At 33.4% G+C, this 20268-nt stretch overlaps 1 protein-coding gene across 9 annotated transcripts in view; it reads left to right on the top strand.

The window, feature by feature from the left end:
* LOC118203504 (dietary and metabolic glutamate transporter-like) overlaps nucleotides 1–20268 on the top strand; it is a 205500-nt gene that overhangs the window by 155294 nt on the left and 29938 nt on the right. For all 9 annotated transcript variants that reach the window (XM_085815060.1, XM_085815064.1, XM_085815061.1 and 6 more), the window contains 2 exons: nucleotides 5814–5997; nucleotides 14483–14613. In XM_085815060.1, the coding sequence (XP_085671186.1) occupies nucleotides 5814–5997; nucleotides 14483–14613 (315 nt within the window). The remainder of the gene's footprint in view (nucleotides 1–5813; nucleotides 5998–14482; nucleotides 14614–20268) is intronic.

The following is a 20268-nucleotide window of genomic DNA, read 5'->3' as shown; positions in this document are numbered from 1 at the left end:
TAATTTTAAAATTTGCAATTTTGAAATGTCATTCTCAATATAGCAATGTTTCAACATAGCACTCCCATATGAAAATGTGCAACAATAACACAGAAGCATGTTTACTACTCATGTATGTCCTCGCCGAAAATTTAAAGTAGTGTGGTCTATTGGTAAGATCTTAGATATTGTACTTCCGGATTAGAAAGACATAATGTGGTCCATTCCTTAAAAAAGCACTCATAGACATACTAATTTGGTGCAATACTGGAAGGTTTACAATAATATTCTGTTGGATTTATCTTTCCATCTGACGTTATACCCTGGGTCGCCTATACAAAATCAGTTGTTCCTACATGATGATACTCACGCATATGTTAGAAGGGATATCTGGAAGTTCTTGTAACATTTTTGGCGAAAGACGTTACATCATATTATAAGGTATTTCTCTCACTTCCCTGGCGTGCCTTCGTGGTGTAACGGTAGCACGTTGGGCCGGTATTCCAGAGGTCCGTGGTTCGATTCCCGGCGAAGGCGGTTGCATATTTTTCATCTTTTCTGCTTCCAATTAACCTAATGACTACAAAATATGGTGTATAATTTCAATATAAAGCTAAGTTATTTTTTCATCCATCTAGCATTTAAGGATTATCTTTGTGGGTTTAGATTTACTAGTGATGAGAATGTCAGAAGTAATGAAAGATTGGTTCAATACCCACGAAACAACATTTGTAGGTATCAAAAAACTTGTATCTCTCTTAGACAAATATTTCAATTTAATCATTTTGGCGACTAACTGGAAATGTAAAATGTTTATCGCAGAACAAATATATTTAACGCCTAATTTCGTATATTTAAATAATTAGGACGCGATGTTGAAAATACAAGGTACGCAGTTACGCCCATGAAGTAACCGGACAAATTAAAAGACCATCCATAAAAGTAAAAAGTGAAAGAATAAGTCTATGTTTAGAAAGAGAGATATCTCTTGTAAACCCAGGTTAAACTGTTTAGTTTGTCCTTTGGGTACCAAAACGCAGGCGTAATTTTCATTTCGTGAGAAGACATTGTATAAAAAATATTTGTTTCGAGATGGAACAACGTTATAACATTGAATTTTGTTACATAGGTAAATCTGCTACCGAAACATGAGATAATTCGAGGAGTATATAGTAATGCATCATTATTAAAAACACATTACAAGGTTATAAGGTATTTCTCCCGCCTTCCTAGCGTACCTTCATGGTGTAGTGGTTCTGCATGCTGGACCGGTTTTCAGAGGTCCGTGGTTAGATTCCCTGCGAAGGCGTTTGCTAATTTTTCATCTCTCCGGCTTTTCTAATTAATTGAATGTCTCTACAGTAACGCCAGAACTAAAAGGGTGTTGGATGATGATTCTCTTCACCCAGGATTTGGCGATTGGTTCTCGTAAAAATCCCAGTCGCCCTTTAAAAGGGCGAGTATGAAAGGTATTTCTCCCGCCTTCCCAGCGTGCCTTCGTGGTGTAGTGGTTCTGCACGCTGGGTCGGTATTCCAGAAGTCCGTGGTTCGATTCCCAGCGAAGGCGATTGCTCATTTTTCATCTTGCCTGCTTCCAAGAAATACCTAATGTCTCTACAATATATGTATAAGTGGTACAATTGCTTTAGTATGGGCTCGAAAGCGTTGAAGATAAACCAACGATAGGGCACCATTCAGTTTCAAAGAATGAGGAAAACGCGGAGAAAATTTGTTCTTTGGTAAAAAGTGATAGACAACTCAACTACTTTCATACATGCTTGAGTGCTTGGGGTAAGCAAGGAAAGCTTTAGGTTAATTTTAAATAAAAATCTGAAAATGAGGACCGATCGTGCTCAGTTTGTACCTCTGATTTGAAAACAGCAAAACGAAAACACACAAGCTTACTGTGAAGATTTGCTGACTGCTATAAAGATAGGACAATAATTTCTTACACTGTATTGTAGCTGGAAATGAGGCCTGCTGTGTATAATACGACTCAGAGAATAAAAAAAAAAGACACAGTGCACAGTGAAAAGGATAGTCTACTTCCACATAAAAAGGCACGGAAGTCGAAATCAAAGAATAATGTTATGCTGATTGCATTTCTTTTATCACAAAGGTCTTATTCAGTATGAATTTCTCCCTAAAATCAATCAATGAACCAGTATTTTTACAGGGAAGTTCTTTTTCGATTAAGAGACACAGTTTGGAAAGAACGTTTTGATTCTGGGCAATGATTTATTTTAGACAACAATGCTAGGCCCCCATACAGAGTTGTCTGCACATTCATATCTTACTAAACATTCAATTGCAGTGATAAACTACCCACCATATTCTCCTGGCTAATCGCCAGCTGATATTTTCCTATTCACGAAGCTTAAGATGGATATGAAAGAACAGATTTGAAAACGTTCTGATATTAAATCAAATGTTACTCGTATTTTGCGATCGGTTAGCTCCAGCGCATGTAAGCAGTGTTTCGATGATCTGAAGAAATAATGAAAAAACTTTATAGGCTCTTATGGCGATCATTTTGAAGGAGATAAATTTATCTTAAGGATCTATTTTCTTTTTGTAAGAAATTGTTCAGTTACTTTATTTTTGCACAATTTTATTTTGAAGACTTATCTTTTTTTAAAGGATATAACCTAAAACATAGTGTGAGTTAAGTTAAAATTAATTGAAATGAATGGAGGAGAGGCATAATTTGCAAATGAATGGAAAGAATATTAAAAAAATAAAAGTATCATAAAGTAAGGAAACTTCAGTAAATTAGAAAAACGGGAGAGAACTAAAACTTATTAATTTAGAAGTCAAACAACCTTTTGTGTTAAAAAAACTTGTAAAATCTATTAGACATTTATTTGGAACATGAATCATGAAAAATCAACTATACGTTTCCCAGAATTTCGGATCTTTCGATAGTAAGTCTACCAATGTACTACCAATTATATCTCTATAGCACGCAGTGGGAAAAGTGAAAATTCCTTATAAACTAATTATAGAATCTTAGTTGCGCTTCAAAGTCTTGTTAAATAAATGCAAAGTGAAATATGTCCGTGATCTCGGCTTGCCGTCTGTCCAAAGTGTATGATTCGACTCTGATCCAGGGTGAAAACTGTTATTACATTCATACTAGATCTACTGCTTTTGGGACATTTTTAGATTTCTAGACTGTTTACCATGGAATATTCTACTTTCTTCCTTCCGAATAACAGCAGTGTAAATAATATAAGATAGTTAGATATATTGATTTATACCTTATTGTGAATGCAATTAAAAATTATGTATAACAAACTAAATCTGATTCAACTGCACTACAGAATTTCTTTTAAGGCTCATTTTCTGATTTTAGCTTTCTTCTTACCAAGAGAATAAATCTAAACTTGGATTATTACTTACGGCTGAATATGGCATTAATCATTATCTTCATGGCTGAATATTGTTATTTGAATATCTTCATGATTAAATACTCATGGCTGAATATTTAGGGTTGAATATCTTCATGGTTGAATATTTATAGTTAAATATTATCATGGCGCAATATCCTGAAAGTTAAATGTTTTTCATGGTTGAATACTATTGGTTGACTATCTTCATGGTTGAATATTCATGGGATAATATTGTTAGTTGAATATCTTCATGGCTGAATACCTTCATCGTTGAATATTCATGACTGAATATCGCATTTATCTTCTTCTTTCGTCAGTAGAAAATAAAATGAAAGGTACCACAATTTTATGAAATCTTCACATGGTACAAATAAAACCAACTGGAGGAATAAATTTCAGCCGACAGTGTTTAATTTTTAGACATAAAAAGTGAATATCCAGGAACGAAAATGAAAGTTCTTGTAAAATGAGCTAAATAAAGTAAATCCTAGAAAGAGATATTGAGATATTTAATAGTGAAATATGTGCTGTTGTACTGAATTCTTAGCAAAGTTTTCGAAAGAAAAAATTTCAAAGTTCTTATATAAACGCGTTTAGCAAAGCCAAATTCAGAAATGTGAAACTCAGATTATTTTCATATTGTAATGCCCCCTGCTTTTAATTTTGCAAATGTTGAGAAAATACGAATAAGATGAGAATGTGAAATGAAAAATTAAGCAAAACATTAACTTATTTTCGCGTAAATTTTAAATAAAGATCTTTCAAAGGCGAAAGAACATTAATCTCGAAAATGATGATAGTAACAAAAAAGCAAATAGAAAGATAAACACGCCAATGTATTTTGGCATTTGAATTGTAACAGATATAGTTCCCAGGATAGAATATTTCCTGTATTGGATTATAGAAGAGAGACTTTTGTTTCATCGTCCCTCGAAATCAATAAAATTTTATTTAAAATCTTCACCAAAACAAAGTTTCTGTTTGACGCATTTTAAAATTTAAAGATCTTGATAGAGAATGGTATCTATTTAACAGCTCAAAATGCGTTTCACCATTGGACAAATGATTAAGACCACTGAATATTGCTAGTTCAAATTGGGTTCGATCTCGGGCGAACAAGTTGGTTGCATGGTTAGTTTTCGTGGTTTCCTCCATCTGTAACGTGAATACCATACACTTTCCCTTGAAAAGTCCTCCACGAAGGTCTCACTTTTCCTAGGTTAATAGCTGTTTGCATGTTTTTCCATACCCTAATAACCTAACCTAATCTAACCATCTTAAAGCACTGGAAAAAGTCAGAATTCATGGTGTTTTGGAATAAAAGTTTTGAAATGAAAAATGTTTTGCGAAAACAAGTATTTCCTAAACTTCTAATGTTCCTTCATTTATCAGTAACAACAAAAAGAATATTTCTAACAAGTAAATAGGTCTTGTTAAATAAACAAGGTTTTGAGTAAAAGAAAGAAATAAATTATAAATCCTTTTAAAACTTTAAATTTCAAACACTCAAAATTACTGTTTTAAATACTCTTAATTTCAAATATTTTTTGACAAAACCAGACTTTCCTCACCTATAAACTGCGCTGTTTTTTAATATTTCATAATACAATTAATAAAAATAATAAATGCTGAAATTAAAAATAATAAAGAAAGAAATTAAATAAATTAAGTAAAATCTGCTGAAGTAATGATACATATTTTTACGGTTTGATTTGTATATAAGAACACTTGAAATTACTATATTAAATAAGTCAAAATGCATACGTAAACCGCATATTAAATAATAAACATGACTCTAAGCAAATAAAAAAATTAAATAACTTAAAATGCTAAGCTTTTAAATAGCTATAATGAAGTGAGTTTTGGCATTTTGCTTTTTACGTTTGAATTACATAAGCAGTTTAACAGTTTTATGTTGAACTCATCTATATTGATAAAATAATATAATTAAATTCCTAATGTGAGTGACTATGCATTATATATATAAATTTGGTCTAGTATATTTTCTTGCATGATTTTTTAGTACGAAATATTTCTGCTGCGCTGTTATCCTGCTCCAATCAAAGGAGTTCAACATATCCGGCAGCGGACAGAATTCTTCTCAACAGATGGCGCCACCACTTGAGCATTGGCTTCATCGTTGGCGCCAGATATATCTCTCTATGACCAAACGAACATTTTAGAATAAATGAACACTATATTTAGAAGACTAGAAAAATATATTATAAAAATTATAGTAAACATTTTAGAAGACTACATTTAAAAGTAGAGAAATTTCTTAACGAGAACTTTCATCAGCTCTGTCTGGGAATTATTACTAAAATTTAAGCAAAAGAGACAAAAGAAATGTTTTCCATATTAGAGTCGGTACGAACATTTTGCTAGCGTGTGATTCCATTCAATATTGTTAAAACACAAATTCCTTTTTTTTTCTCCTAATAGGCTCCTGTAATACCTGTGCTATTTTATCTCATATCTCGATGGATTCCAGATTCTGAGCGCAGTTTTAATGCATCTTTCATCTTGGCGGGATATGGAGTGGGAGCTTTCCTATCCTTCTTAACTGCTGGTATGTTTTGCGCTTCCGATTTCCTTGGTGGCTGGCCTGCGGTGTTTTACGTTGGAGGTAATTTCTCACTTTACCTTTTCATTTCCTTTAAGTTTTATTGGAATAGCTTAACTTTTGAATAGCATAAATTCAATGACTTAAAAAAAAAAAAAAAAAAAAAAAAAAAAAACTGCACTTAAGTAGCATCAATACTATCCGACTGTTGCAAGAGCACTTCCCGATAGAATGTTTACTGCAGACCGTTGCTATAGGAAGGTGTTCTAACCGATTTTCGGTAGAATGTGCTTTGCAGAAATGCTGTTAAAATTTCCATCTCAGAGCACATAATGAATAACTGAAAATATATATAGATATATATTCTTCTGTAAATAAAATGCTCATTACAAGAATAGTTTTCGCTTTCCCATAGTCAACATTTACTATAAACAAAATGACAATTTTTTTTTTTTTTTTTTTTTTGTTACCTAACTCACCCTTACTTGAAATATATACGGTCTATTACTCTAGCCATATCCAGTTAAAAAAAACTGGTAAGGATAGTTTTTATGATAGAAAGATAATATTTATGTCTAGATAAATAAATTGATTATCTCACATTCTCTCAACGGATTGTCTCGAATTTAAAAACATAATACGTTTACTTTTCAGAGAACGCGTAAACTAATTTCCGCCGAAATATTTCAGTGAATATTACGTTTACAAACTTTTTATTAGCTTCTATCAGCAGCTATACGTAATGGCTTCAAACGAAGCTGCTTTAAAACGAATTAATTAATTAAAAGAATATAGCGAACTGCGAAGTTTAACTAAACAGAGTAACAGGCATACATGAATTCAATCAGCTTTTCAAATATTGAGTCACTTTTAAAAATGTGAACGAGTGAAAGATTAAAAACAGATGACAGGTGGCAGAGGATTGGGACACCTGGTATCTAACAAAATTAAAAGAAGTATATGCCCCACGCCCTTCACTGTCTAGAACCAGCAACACCTTCGAGTCCCTGGAGGCCTGCCTCGGGAATTTGTCTCTCTATAAAGTAGCATGAACAAACAGGGACCTGGATGATATTACATAAATATATTAGCTACATGAATATGTAAGCATTAGTTGTTAGAATGCACTGATGATGCTCTTGGGCGCACGTTGCCATACTTCTTAAATGCATCAAATATTTAGAACATTATATATGATTTCTCAATTGAATTCATTAAAACATTGGTTACATGATTAAGTTACATGGATATATTAGTTATACACTTAAGTGCTTGATTACAATAATACACTTGAATACATTACATTCATTATTTGAGAATTTGCATTATTTGAATACATAAATGTGTTGATACAACAGTATGATTATGTTAGTTGAATACCAGTTATATACTTTAATACTTGATTACAATAATGATATTTGACTGCTTGAATGCATTAAACTATGTACATTAATTATATGAGCATTTCGGTAAAAGGTTGTTAACATTTATATACATATATACATTAATTCCTGGATACATAAAATACCTATGCTTACATTGAGTGCCTTAATACATTAATTCCTGTATGCATTCATTTCTTCTATGTTATAATTTACACTTGAATACATAAATTCATATAAGCTTGAACTATAAATTGATATAAACTTGAATACGTAAATACGTTACTACTTGACTACATTAATTTATTACTTATTTTATTACTGTTGCATTTTTCTGGCCATAGTGGCATTGGTTGGCTGTGTCGCTGGTGGTGGAGTATATCGTACATTTGATTGTACAAATACTACAGATGCGTTTTATGAAGAAGATTGACAGAGATCTTAGTTTGTGGCCACAGTATCCAGTCCTGGTGAAATTAACAGGTTAACAACGTTGTAGATTCTCTGTACTTCTCAATATAAAACGTCTGAATGAATTGATTTTTGGTACAAGACGCTGTAATATGGAACCTTTCGGTTAGTGGACAATCCGTGACATGTAGTGGTTAGGGCCTCCTTGTGCTTCGCAAATGCAAAGATCCGAGTTCATGATGGCTGGTGTGAAGAAATATTCAGGGAATGGACTATCTCCGCTGATGTATCTGATAAGCTGTGAGGCAGAGTAAAGTCTGTATATGTAGACCTTTGGGAGCAAATCGTGCGTACAACGCCTTTTGTTGCTATTGTCCCATTCCATTTGTCATTTTTGCAGAGAAATGTTCAGAATACCGCGCTTAAGATAGGACCTTGATGCCGGAAAGTGACATTATATTAGATTATTGCCCCTATATTATTGACATTATATTATTGCCCCTATATTAGATGCCGCTTCTTTTGCTAGCTAGAGAATCAGCGAGCTCATTCCCTGCATATCCTACATGTGCCTTAGTCCATTGGAGGGGGATGTTCAGATGTATGTTCGATGGACTTTACTAGTTGTGAGGAATGTAAAGTATTGTGGATCGCTTGCAGCGCAGATTGGCTATCTGGGATTATTTTTTTTTATTTCGGAGATTCATGTAAAGGCACCGGAGACTGTTCGCTCAAAGGATATGGCTCTCCGTGGAAGAAGCTATTATGTTCCGCGAGGTGCCCCTTCCAGTGATAATTCTGTGCAGAGTTGATGACTATCTGGGCATTTCCTGCACCTGCATCAGATTTTGAACTGTCTTTGAAGATGGCTGAGGTCGGCTCTGAGTCGCTATGCTCTGCCAGTATGATTTTGATGCCCTTTCCTCTGTCTACTGGATGGGTGCGGGTTGTAGTACGTAGTAGGGCAAACTCTGTCGGTGCGATTTTGAAGCTATAGTAAGTAATGTCCTGTTGCAGATGGAGTAAATTCGCTAGCACTGCCTCTTGCTCAACGCAGATGTGGAGGAAACGTAGGCCGGCTAAAACGTTGAGGTTCATCTGCTGTTCGGAAGACTCTGGTTATGGTGAGGGTAAATAGTCGTTGTATTGAGAGTATCTGTTTAACTTTGCTTTCTCCCATTGGTGACAGCCAGATGGCAGCTGCATAACAATTTTTTCGATTAGTGTTTTTCACAGTAATTTTTGGAGGTGAGGTTTTTCTTCCCCACGTGACGCTCTGCACTTGCATATTTTGTTTACAATGGCTTGAATTTTTGTTTTAAGGTATACTATGGGAAGTAGCTTGGTAAGACCTTTATCCCACACAAGCCTTGGGAATTTGACTTCATTGAAAATTTTATATTTTCTCCTTTAATAGGAATGCACCCTCTTCGTAACTGGATTCTTGCCCTTTTTAGGAATGAGCAGCACTGTGCATTTGGTCTCAGAGATTGTTAATTTAATACTGTGGAGCAAGTTTGCGAAGATGTTGCATACTTCTGTACTACGCTGCTTAATTTCGTCTAGAGTAGTCTCAATAATGAAAAATATGGCGTCATCTGCATATACTACTCGTTTTACATATGACGGCCAGGACTGATTGATTACTTGGTTAAATGTGAGATTCTAGAGATCTGGGCTTGTACATAAACCTTGTGGGCAGCCTCTGACTTGTGGATGTTATATGATGTCATTGAAATTCTTTGTCTGCAAGATAGTTATAAAAGGTCTTGTATAGGTTAGCTGAATGCCTGCTTGATAGCAGGCTACCATAGGGAGCCGAAAGCTACTTTACCTATAGGGAGATGACAACTGAGTATTGTTTCTACTCCGTGCTATTTAGAATCTCCGCTTATAGTTCTGCTAGGGCATGGGTAGTGAATTTCCCTCCTATTATACATCTGAATCAAAATTGGCATGGGCTTCAGTAATTTCTGTTTTCTAAGTTGTGTTTTAAACTGCTGATAAGCATCTAATCACAGGTCTTTCCCAGCCCAGTAAGTAAATATATACGCAGTAAAGAGGAGGGGATTGTTGGTTCTTTATTTTTCTTAGCGAAAAAGACAACTTGTCCAGTTTTAAAAGCTTTTTGGAAAGTAATAAATGAAAGAAGTTAAAAAGCTGTAAATGAAGTAAGACATTTTTCTCTTTACGGAAATATTAAGGCGTGGGAATTATTACTCTGATATTTGCTTCTTTGGTGAGGCCATTTGGTGTCGGTGAGAATGTTTTTTTGTTTCAGAACGCTGTTATGCAGGTGTTGGCAGTGTATGGGTCGATAAATGAAACATGAATGAAGGTCGATTTTGGGTGATAGGCCTTATTCTGAGTTCTCTGCGACCATTAAACGATCATTGCCTCTGTAAGCATTGAACAATTAAGTTAAAAGTATACTTTTAATATGAGCACTGAAACCCTTATGTTTTCACAGGAAGCGAAATCGCAGCAAATTAGATAAACTTTAGCGAGAAAAATCTAACCGTCCACTCAGAGTGATGGCTATTGGATTCATTGTAAGATTCAGGGTAAATTTGTCCACAAAACGAGTTAATACTAGCAGAAGAGTAAATTAATATTCAGCGAATAAAGGTTGCATTTTGTTTGTCACCATTTTCTATTTCAGCTTTTGAAGGCAGAATTAATACTGCATTATTTTCAGTGAATGGCGGGTTCAAGTTATATATTGATTAGAAGAAACGCTCATACGTATTTCCCTCCTACTATATTTTAGCAGCTTGCAAATACCTGATAACATTTTCTATAATGTAACGTGACAAGTGAAAAGTTTCCGATATGCTGATTTAACTAGTTGGAAACAAGAAGTGTGTCATACATTTTAATTTAAGAGTCGCGTAAATATGAAACATAAAGTTTATGGGTTTGTGCAGCAAATAGAAGATGAATATCGGAAGTTGTAAAGAAACGGCTTGTATAGAAAAATTATAATTAATTTTTGTCTAAACTCGATTTTAAAATGTTTGCTAGTAGGATTGTTGTACAACAGTAGAAACATAGATGAAATATCTGCAGGAATACAGTATTTTGCAGGAAAGTAACTAAGGAACAATGCTTGAAATCTTTCCTAAAGCGATCGCTGCGAAATTTCCACCACAATAAAATCAAAAACCTGTTTGTTACTAGATTTACTGATTGTTTTTTGAAATAAATATATAGTTGAAACATAAAATATATATGTATGTAAAATATAATTTTATACAATAAAAGTAATTGTTATTTTTCTTCCGTTGCCAAACTGCGCCAAGGCGTTTGCGATAATACGAAAGTACCTTTTTTCTTTAACTCCGTGAATCGATTACTGGTATAATTGTGAGTCCAGATTTGGAAAAACACGGCAAAAAATCTGAGATATTATGAAGAATTGCATTACAGAATAAATAATCAAGGGAAAAAAATAAACCGCCATTAATTAATTTTTCTCATACAGTATGTGGGTAATAATCTGTTTACAGAACTTGCTGATAGATTTCAGGAGTACTGAGCTTACGCTTTACAGTGACAATATAAACGTATGCTTCAAAGCAACGACGTACAATCAACTCTTGATTAACCAGTTCGATTGCTTAATCCGGCCTTATCGAAAAAAATGTCAAGCTTATTTCCTGTGGACAAAACGAAATATTCCCATCAGAAATTATTCCAATAAAGCAAAATTTGTAAGAGAAAAACGGAAAATGTTTACTCATTTTTAGAACGATTTTTATAAAGAATTAAAGAAAAGCAAATGTTTTGGAATAAAAAATTCTAGCAACAGTTTATTATTTGAAATCAAAAATACTGTCTGCTACTTTTACATTTAGTCTTCTTTCAAAATGTCACATGTAAATAAGCAGTGGATTGAAGGATATGTTTTAGCGCTTTCCGAAGAGAAATATTCCTATTCCATAATTCAAAAACGTTGTACAAAGCATGGTATTGAAAAGTTCTTAGTGCAAAATAAGGAACATTATTAATCGGAAAGCGAGAAAACTTCAATCATTACTTCTACTAGTGATGAAGACGCCAAATGAATACCCCAAAAATGTAGATAATATTTCTAAAAGTTAAGCCATTGATAATAAGAGAAAATGCACCGAATTAATTATACATCTGTAGCAACAATAAATACAACAATGAACGAAGATTACCAGCTTAAAAAAGGCCAAAGAATATAATGTTCACCAGCTTTTACCGAGGTATGTGGCTCAACGCAGGATAATTTGTAGAAAACTGTATGAAAACTATTTAAGAGGAGATACATGGAAATATATTGTGACCCTTGAAGAAGCATGGGAATATCTAAATGGCTAAACAAAAAAAGAAGGTGTATTTATCAAAAACAAAGAAAAATTGTACAAACCTGGTTCCATCAATGCAAAGAAAAGGGGTATATGACGGTGGCAGGACTCTCGTATAATAGGAAATTAGAAATGAGAAGAGTGGGATAAAACGTTAAAATCAACTTAGCATACTATCAAGAGAAAATTTTACGTCTATTTTTACAAAAGAAATTTTATATATTTATCCAAAGGACTTTCAGAGAGTAAAACTTCATCAAGGCAAAGCAACAAGTTATACTAAAGTAACACTATATTAATTGAAAAAACTGAAAGACTGATTACAAGTATTTATATGTATGATTTTTCAAGTATTGACGTCAAAGTCCATTGACGTTTCACCTACGGACTATTGTGCCTTTGGTCTCTTGAAAGGAGCTCTTCCTGGGGGCAAACCCATCACCTTTGACTGACTCTGAAAAGTAGTAGAAAAGGAATGGAAATCGATACCTCTGGATATTTTACGAAAACCACTTTCAACAAACAAAGTTCAAAACAAGTTTTTTGTGTTACCTATATTTATTGAATATCATGTTCTTCGCCCGTAAACCAAATACATTTAAAAACAGCATATTTTTAGAATTTCCGCTCTGGAGATAAAACTGTTATTTTCCGTACAGTGCTCGCTCTGAACTCGTTGAGTTTGTTAATCAAGAATTCATTAAAGTTTTACAAAATATGAAATACATTGAAACAAATTCGAAATTCGGCCGTCCAGATGCCCATGTTCGGGTGGAGGATTACATTATTCAAAATTTGATGGCTCTAGATACTGTCGTTTTTGTCACAGTGCGAGAAACATACATGTATTCATGCAGATTCTTCATTATTTAATTTCTTTACATATAATGCAGGGCGATGATATTTGGTAACAACAATTTGCAAGGAGACACGGACATTTATAGTAAAACAGCGCAAAATGCCGCTTCGAAACTAACAGCCTTTCTAGCCTACCGCCCCTTTAGGCTAATAAATTAAATTAACAGTAAATAAAAAAAAAATCTTATGCAGAACTAAAAATAAATTAAAAAAAATAATCGCTATAAAATACAAGCAAAATTAATTATTACGGTTAAATACAATTTTAATATTAGAATTAAATGTATAAAAATTTTTAAGGAGTCAAAGGTGTTTATCACTATGATGTATTATGAAATATAATTGAAATAAAATTCCTTTATAGAAATTAATTGTGCTATAATACTCATCTATAATTTAAAAAAAAAGCAGCACAATTTAGAATTTTAAACAAAACTTTCAAAAATTTGTTTTTAAATATTTTAGTATTTTTTACTTATTTATACCAATAAAAAGCATAAAAATTGCAAGAGAAAATTACTTGTTTGAAATTTTCTATTAGTTCAGATTAAAAATATTATTTTCTGAAAGAAGTAGTTACAAATTTCTTTACAGCATAGGAAAAGCTAAAAAATATCCAGTCCTGAAAGCATGCAATAGCTTCATAATATTCGGAAAGTTAATTATGCTTAACAAATATGCTAAATTTTTAAAAATCAATCTCAATTTGAAAAATAAAAAATATGGAGAAATTCTAATTTGTGAAATGAGACGCTACAACCAGATTTTTATTGACATTTATACACGCTGCAATAGGCAACCAATGTTAAATTTCTGTAAGTCGTCCCTACTCTTCCGGTTGTGATCAAGGTGACAGCCGGCAACGCCGCAGAGAAAATCCGTTTGGTTTAGTCTATTTCTTATAAGGTCCATGGCCCAGCCATTAACTTTTGGTTTCCCATTGACTACTATCGAAATGTAAACAATATAAACAAAAAGTGATATAAACAAAAATCATGTTCTATGTATTTTGAAGAGTGTTCTTATTTTAAATCTTGATATAGTTTTACCAAGTCTAATAATCAACTCAATCATATTTTCCAAATTAAATTGCTTAAAATATAGATAAATTGTCAATAGTATTTTGATTAATTTCGCGGGTGATCAAACACAATTCTGTCTTCGTCAGGGAAAAAAATCGCACAATTTGTGTTTGCTTCCGAAGAAGAAGAGCATGTGTCTGATTGTCCTCGAAGTCCATAGAATTTTATTCAATATCTACGTTAAACTAATATGTTTTGACCTATCTTTAAATTTTACATTGGCTTGGTTCATTTATTGTTTTACATTGGTTTTTCCATTTGATAAATTAAATAGTTGCAGTTAGTCATCTTATTTTAATTATTTTAGGTATGTTTTAAACCGAGTAAAATTTTAAAGCCACTACAGAGACATAAAGAGTTTATATATAAAACTAATCCACGAAATCTGTATTCATAATAACACATTTAATTGGAATTTTGTGATACACAATTTGTTCAATATTCGTGCATTCTCTAATCTCATATACTGTCATTTTTTAAGGTCTGTGTGGCTTCGCCTGGTGTCTTCTGTGCTATTTATTAATTTATGAAACTCCAAGAGATCATCCGACAATCACAGCTCGAGAGTTGGATTATATCTCCAAACATCTAGGTCCCACTGATCAAAAGAAAGTAAGTGCTATATCGCATTTTGAATTTCTCGTCTTCATAACTTAATGTATGCACCATATAGAAATTTTGATACAGATTCCAGAAACTAAAAGAAAATTTATACGGTATTACATGTCCAAGAACTAAGTAAGATAGTCTAAAAATAATGAAGTAAAATGACAAACATATAGGATGAAATATAATTAATTAATTACCATCGTAATTAGACAATTGCTCAATTATAGTTTGACAGAATCTGAAAGTTTCCAATGACATGCTGTGGAAGTATCCAACCCCATTAAGAGAATGTTCAAGATAAAATAGTTTAAGTATAGATTAAAATTAACAAGAAACAGGATGAGAGTATTAAAATAAAAATGGTGCAATGAAGTAACTACTCAGTTGCCTATGCGATTTTAAAGCTTCCAAATATACTTTCAAAAAATATACAGTCTCATTTTGAAAAGAAGTTCTAGAAACGATGAGTATGATTTCCCAGAAAGTAAAACTGGCAAACAATAAAAAAGTAGTGCTGTCCAGTCGAAGTGTACCAGTAGAAATTCAAAGGCCTCTGTGGTAGTCGCGGGTAACGAATAACCACAATCTGTGCAATCCATTTAATACAAATCTATGAGAATTTCTATTAAAATACATAACAGCATTAATGACACAAAAAATATTGTAAGTTATTGTCCTCATTATGTGAGGATCTTGCTAACGACAAGAGTTTAAAAGCATTCTGAGTTTCTGCCTTGTCTAAAACAGTTTTCAGACTGAATTAGTCACAGCATTTTAATTCTTAGGTTTTATTTTGTGTCCTCTGATTCGTTATAGCTCAAACAATATTCTAGAGGCATCCTGATTATTGGTCCTTCAGCCACCCTGAAATCGAGAGGCTTCGGTGATCGCTAAAACTCCTTGACACCGGCCATGAAGTTATGATAAGATTCTTGTAATGTTAAGCGGAGCCAAACGAATTATAGCTTTCCGTTTCATACCTCATAATAGCTCGAACATTGCGACCTTCGGAGTACCGCACACGTTAATTTTATCTATGTGTGGTCCGCCACTTCTCCATCTACACACTGAGCAAAAATTCAGCCCCATTTTATGATTTTTTACGTGTACAAGAACCGAGTAAGATTATCCAAAAATAAATCAAATCTGGAAGCTTTCAGATTTTATATTATACCCAAAGGGGCGTTTTTTTAAGGTTTTGGGTGTTACCTTTATTTATTAAATATCCTGTTCTTACTTAAATCACATAAAATTCAACTAAACAGCAATATCTCAAAATATTTAAAAACAGTATATTTTTAGAATTTCCGATAGACAGTCTAGCGCGCTGGAAATAAAAATATTATTTTCTGTACAGTGTTGCCATTGCTCGATTTAAAATCGTTAATCAAAAGTTCGCTAAAGTGCTACAAAATACGAAATAGATAATAAAACAAATTCCAAATTCGGGCATCCAGGTGCCCATGTTCGGGTGGAGGATTACGTTATTCAAAATTGGATGGCTTTAGGTACCCTCGTTTTTTCACAATGCGAGAGACATACATACATTCGCGCAGATTCATCATTATTTAATTTCTTTAAATGAGGTGATAATATTTGGGGACAACAATCTGAAAAGTTAAACGGACATTTATAGAGAAACAATGCAAAATGCTGTTTCGAAACTAATAGACGCCCACCAGCCGCCGAGCGGTAAAGTCGCTGAACACTGGTAGTTCGGTCCGAGGTTCGAATCCCGCGAATGGGCTGGCTGCATGATAGTTTTCGTGGTTTTCCCTATGTGTAACCTGTGTACGAGCCAGTTTCCCTTAGAAAGTCCTCCACGAAGGCACCCCTTCCCTAAGGCAGATAGTCCTCAAAGCTTTACCATAATCAAACACACACACGAAACTAATAGACCTTCTGGTTTACCGCCCCTTTGGGCTAATAAAGAAAATTAAAGTGAAAAAGTACAGATAGAAGTGAGCTAACTGAAAGTGGCATGTAGAATTTTAAAGAAATAAGGGGAAACATAGAACCGCGTTCTTCAAGTATACAACGTTTTTTCAAAAGAACTTATTTTGCATGCTGAAGGCTTTTTTTAACAAAGTAATTATATTCAAATCCCTGTAAGTATTTTCGTTGTATTATTAGTTATATATTTATTTACTGACAGTGTAGAAATATGACTAGACTTTTTTATTGCTTATGGCTGTCTCAATGTTAGTTATTGAATTTTGTACAGCTTTCATCTCATTCATTTTATCACGTTAGAAAGATCACGTTAGTGTTCTGAAAATGCTCTTATGTGCAACTGTGCATGTGTTAATTGTGTTGCATGCAAAAGGTGCATGCTATGGAAAGAGCGTCTTTTTGACATTTTCATTACGTAGTATTTTATTCGGTTAAATATAATGTTGAAAGTAAATTCAATGTCAGAATGAGCTTCAATCTTTGTGTGTCCAGCTTTGCGTTTTTCTGTCTCAATGTCATACGATTGACGTAATACCGAGTGCAAATATGTAATGAGCATCTCAAACTGGCATAATGCTTAAGCATATAATGCAATATTTTTATCTACGCAAGCATTTGCTGTTATTGACATAAACTGTCTGTTGCAGGTAAACATCTTCGATTGATATCGTATGTAAAAAGAAAGCATACCATGCGTATTTCGGAATAAAAATGCAAGATAATATCGTGAGAAGATTAGTAACATTATCGCAGCGCAATTTTCCAGATTTGTTTCGCGAATTTCCAGATTTTTCTACGAATTTCAAATAAGTTCCAGATACTGGGATTTTTTCTTATTTAAAATTTTTATTATGACGGTTTAATTTTTAAAATCCCTAAATAATTTTTATACTGCTTGCCATTAGAATTTTCGAAAAAATACTCTGTAAAGTAATCTTGTTCTAAAACAAAATTCGATGATTGGCTTACCATACATTTTACTAGATTTATGGAATACCAGAAAATGTGGTTCTCGAAGTTAAAATAGTGTCGTTTTCAGTGTCCTATCAATGTGGGAAAACAAATCTGATAGCGAATAATCCTTTTTATAAGCTTTTATTTAGTTCACTCATGGTATTTAACTGTAGGTGGAATTTTTTCATCGATTTTTAACCCCTTCCTAATAAACTAATAAGTTAAAATTTTGTAAACATCATGTTTGTAGATTGCAATTTAATGAGCTGAAGTGTTTCAGCCCTTTCCAAAAAATTAGATTAATTATTTTTATTTAATATTTAAGCAGTTGCTCTCGCATATCGTCGTTCAACGAACAAATTAGTGAGCGAAAATATTCTTTTCAATAAAATTTGTAACTTAATTTCTGAATTTTTGAAAATTGTTCGATTTTTTAGACTAATTGACGTTTACGATTTTAAAATTTAAAAGTCTGAAATGTATTTGTTAGTGTTGTCTGAAATTGTAGTTTTGAAATTTTCGCAGATTATAAAACAAACTTTTCGCCTTCTTTTAAAATAAAAAAGATAAAAAATATTAATTAAACGATTTTTTACGTTTTTTGAAACAATGTGTTGCAGTCTGAAGCAGATAGGGTAAAAAGCGTTTCCAGTTTGCTATCTTGGCGCATCTTGCCATCTTGATTTCATTTAATACGCATGATTCGCTTTCTTTTAACGGCGAATTGGTGGCGTTAGTTTTCTCAGTTTGGGTTCAAGTAAAGTGGTTATTAAGTAATACTGTTAGTAAATCCAGTTTCCGAAACTGAATACTGAAAGCTATTTCTGCGTTCTCTAAATGACGTTCAGTTATTTTTCTTTATTTCATAAGGCCCACCAGCGGCCGAGCGGTAAAATCGCTGAACACTGGTAGTTCGGTCCGAGGTTCGAATCCCGCGAACGGGCTGGCTGCATGGGCGTTTTCGTGGTTTTCCCCATGTGTAACGTGTATACGAGCCAGTTTCCCTTAGAAAGTCCTCCACGAAAGGCATCCCTCCCCTTAGGCAGATAGCCCTAGTGTGCTTTGCCATATTCTTAATACACACTTTATTTCATAATTTTCTTATAACTCATTGTTTGCGTTTGATTACAAATTTCGTTATTGATAACGCGTAATTGAGGCTAAAAAGTAAAAAATAAAATATAAATTAAAAAAAAAGTTTTTGAAGAAAGTAAGTACATAACATAGCGCGAAGAGTCAGTGTGTCATCGGTAAAGGTTTATGTTGCGACTCTGCGAAGTTATGGTATTAAGGTTTTAAATTTAATCACAAATTTAGGCCATGTAACCGAAGTATGTTGCCACTAGCAATCGATTTGTCTTCAGAATTTAATAAACAAATTCAGCGATTTAAAAGAAATGTATTGCTAATGTCCAAATTAAGATACTATTTTATCTTCCAAGCAGCAGTGTTTTATCATTCAGGAAATTGTAATTTATTTACTTTTTCTTTTCAAAGTTATTCCATTATTTATAAACTAAGCGATTTAAAAGCATTAAGTGTGAATTCATTTCAATTACTAATTACCAACTGGAGTATTCTATTACTAAAACTGGAGTATTCTATTACTAATTACCAACTGGAGTATTCTATTACTAATTACCAACTGGAGTATTCTATTACTAATTACCAACTGGAGTATTCTATTACTAATTACTAACAGGACTCGTGGAATCCCAATAGCTGGATTTATTAAAATTATATACAGGGTGTTTGGGGAAATGTGGCGCTGTTCTAGTCTACACAACTGAAAAATAGCATGAAACACAGATAAATTTTTAAAATTGCAAATGTTCGGTTGCAACGACAACAGTATTAGTAATTCTGCCTATAAAAAATAGAGAAAAACACGGAAGGCATTCCGAATGTTATCTAGGTTCAAAGTGCGCCTCACTTCTCCTCAGCGCATTACTTGTGAAGTTTGGCCCACCAGCGGCCGAGCGCTAAAGTCGCTGAACACTGGTAGTTCGGTCCGAGGCTCGAATACCGCGGCTGCATGAGTGTTTTTGTGGTTTTCCCCATGTGTATCGTGTATACGAGCCAGCTCTTCCCAAAACCTCCACGAAGACATCATTCCCCTTAGGCAGATAGCCTCGAGGCTTTGCCATAATCGCAAAAATCAACCAATCTGTGTTATTAATTTGTCTAGTTATCAGCCAGTAGACTTAAAAAGCGCCAAATTTTCTCAGGAACTTTCGAAACTATTTTCTTCACGGTCTGGCTTTTTCCAAATCATCATTAGTTCCCTTATCAAAGTATGTGGCATTTCATTCGATAGATTGAACTACAGATGGCATTGAGTAGTGTTAGTTTAAAAAAATATCTCTATATGTAAAAAAGACAATCTGTTTGCTTGTTTTGGGAGATACATGCAAATATACAGTTTTATTCCGACGTTGATGAAATTTTGCACACTTGACCTTCAAAACAAGAGGAAGGTTACTGCCTATGTAAGATTTCAAACACTATTCCACGGTGCCCACACTAAACACATTTATATAAGAACACTGCGCTCACGTTACCCATCTTAGGTTGCCGTAGCAATTACTGTGCTCCCACTATCACTTCTTATTAAAACTATTAGATGACGCCGTGTTCGTTTAGTCTTAAGGACAGCGTAGAACATTTCAGATCAAAGTAAAACCCTCAACGATCGTCTAGTAAATTTTTAGACAAATAGCTGCAGTTCAATATTAACGCAGTGAATAAAAA

Source organism: Stegodyphus dumicola, chromosome 4 (genome assembly GCF_044657685.1).
Source record: "Stegodyphus dumicola isolate Sdum_Otavi_A_Nest chromosome 4, ASM4465768v1".
NCBI lineage: Eukaryota > Metazoa > Arthropoda > Arachnida > Araneae > Eresidae > Stegodyphus > Stegodyphus dumicola.
This window is presented reverse-complemented; position numbering and strand designations above follow the sequence as displayed.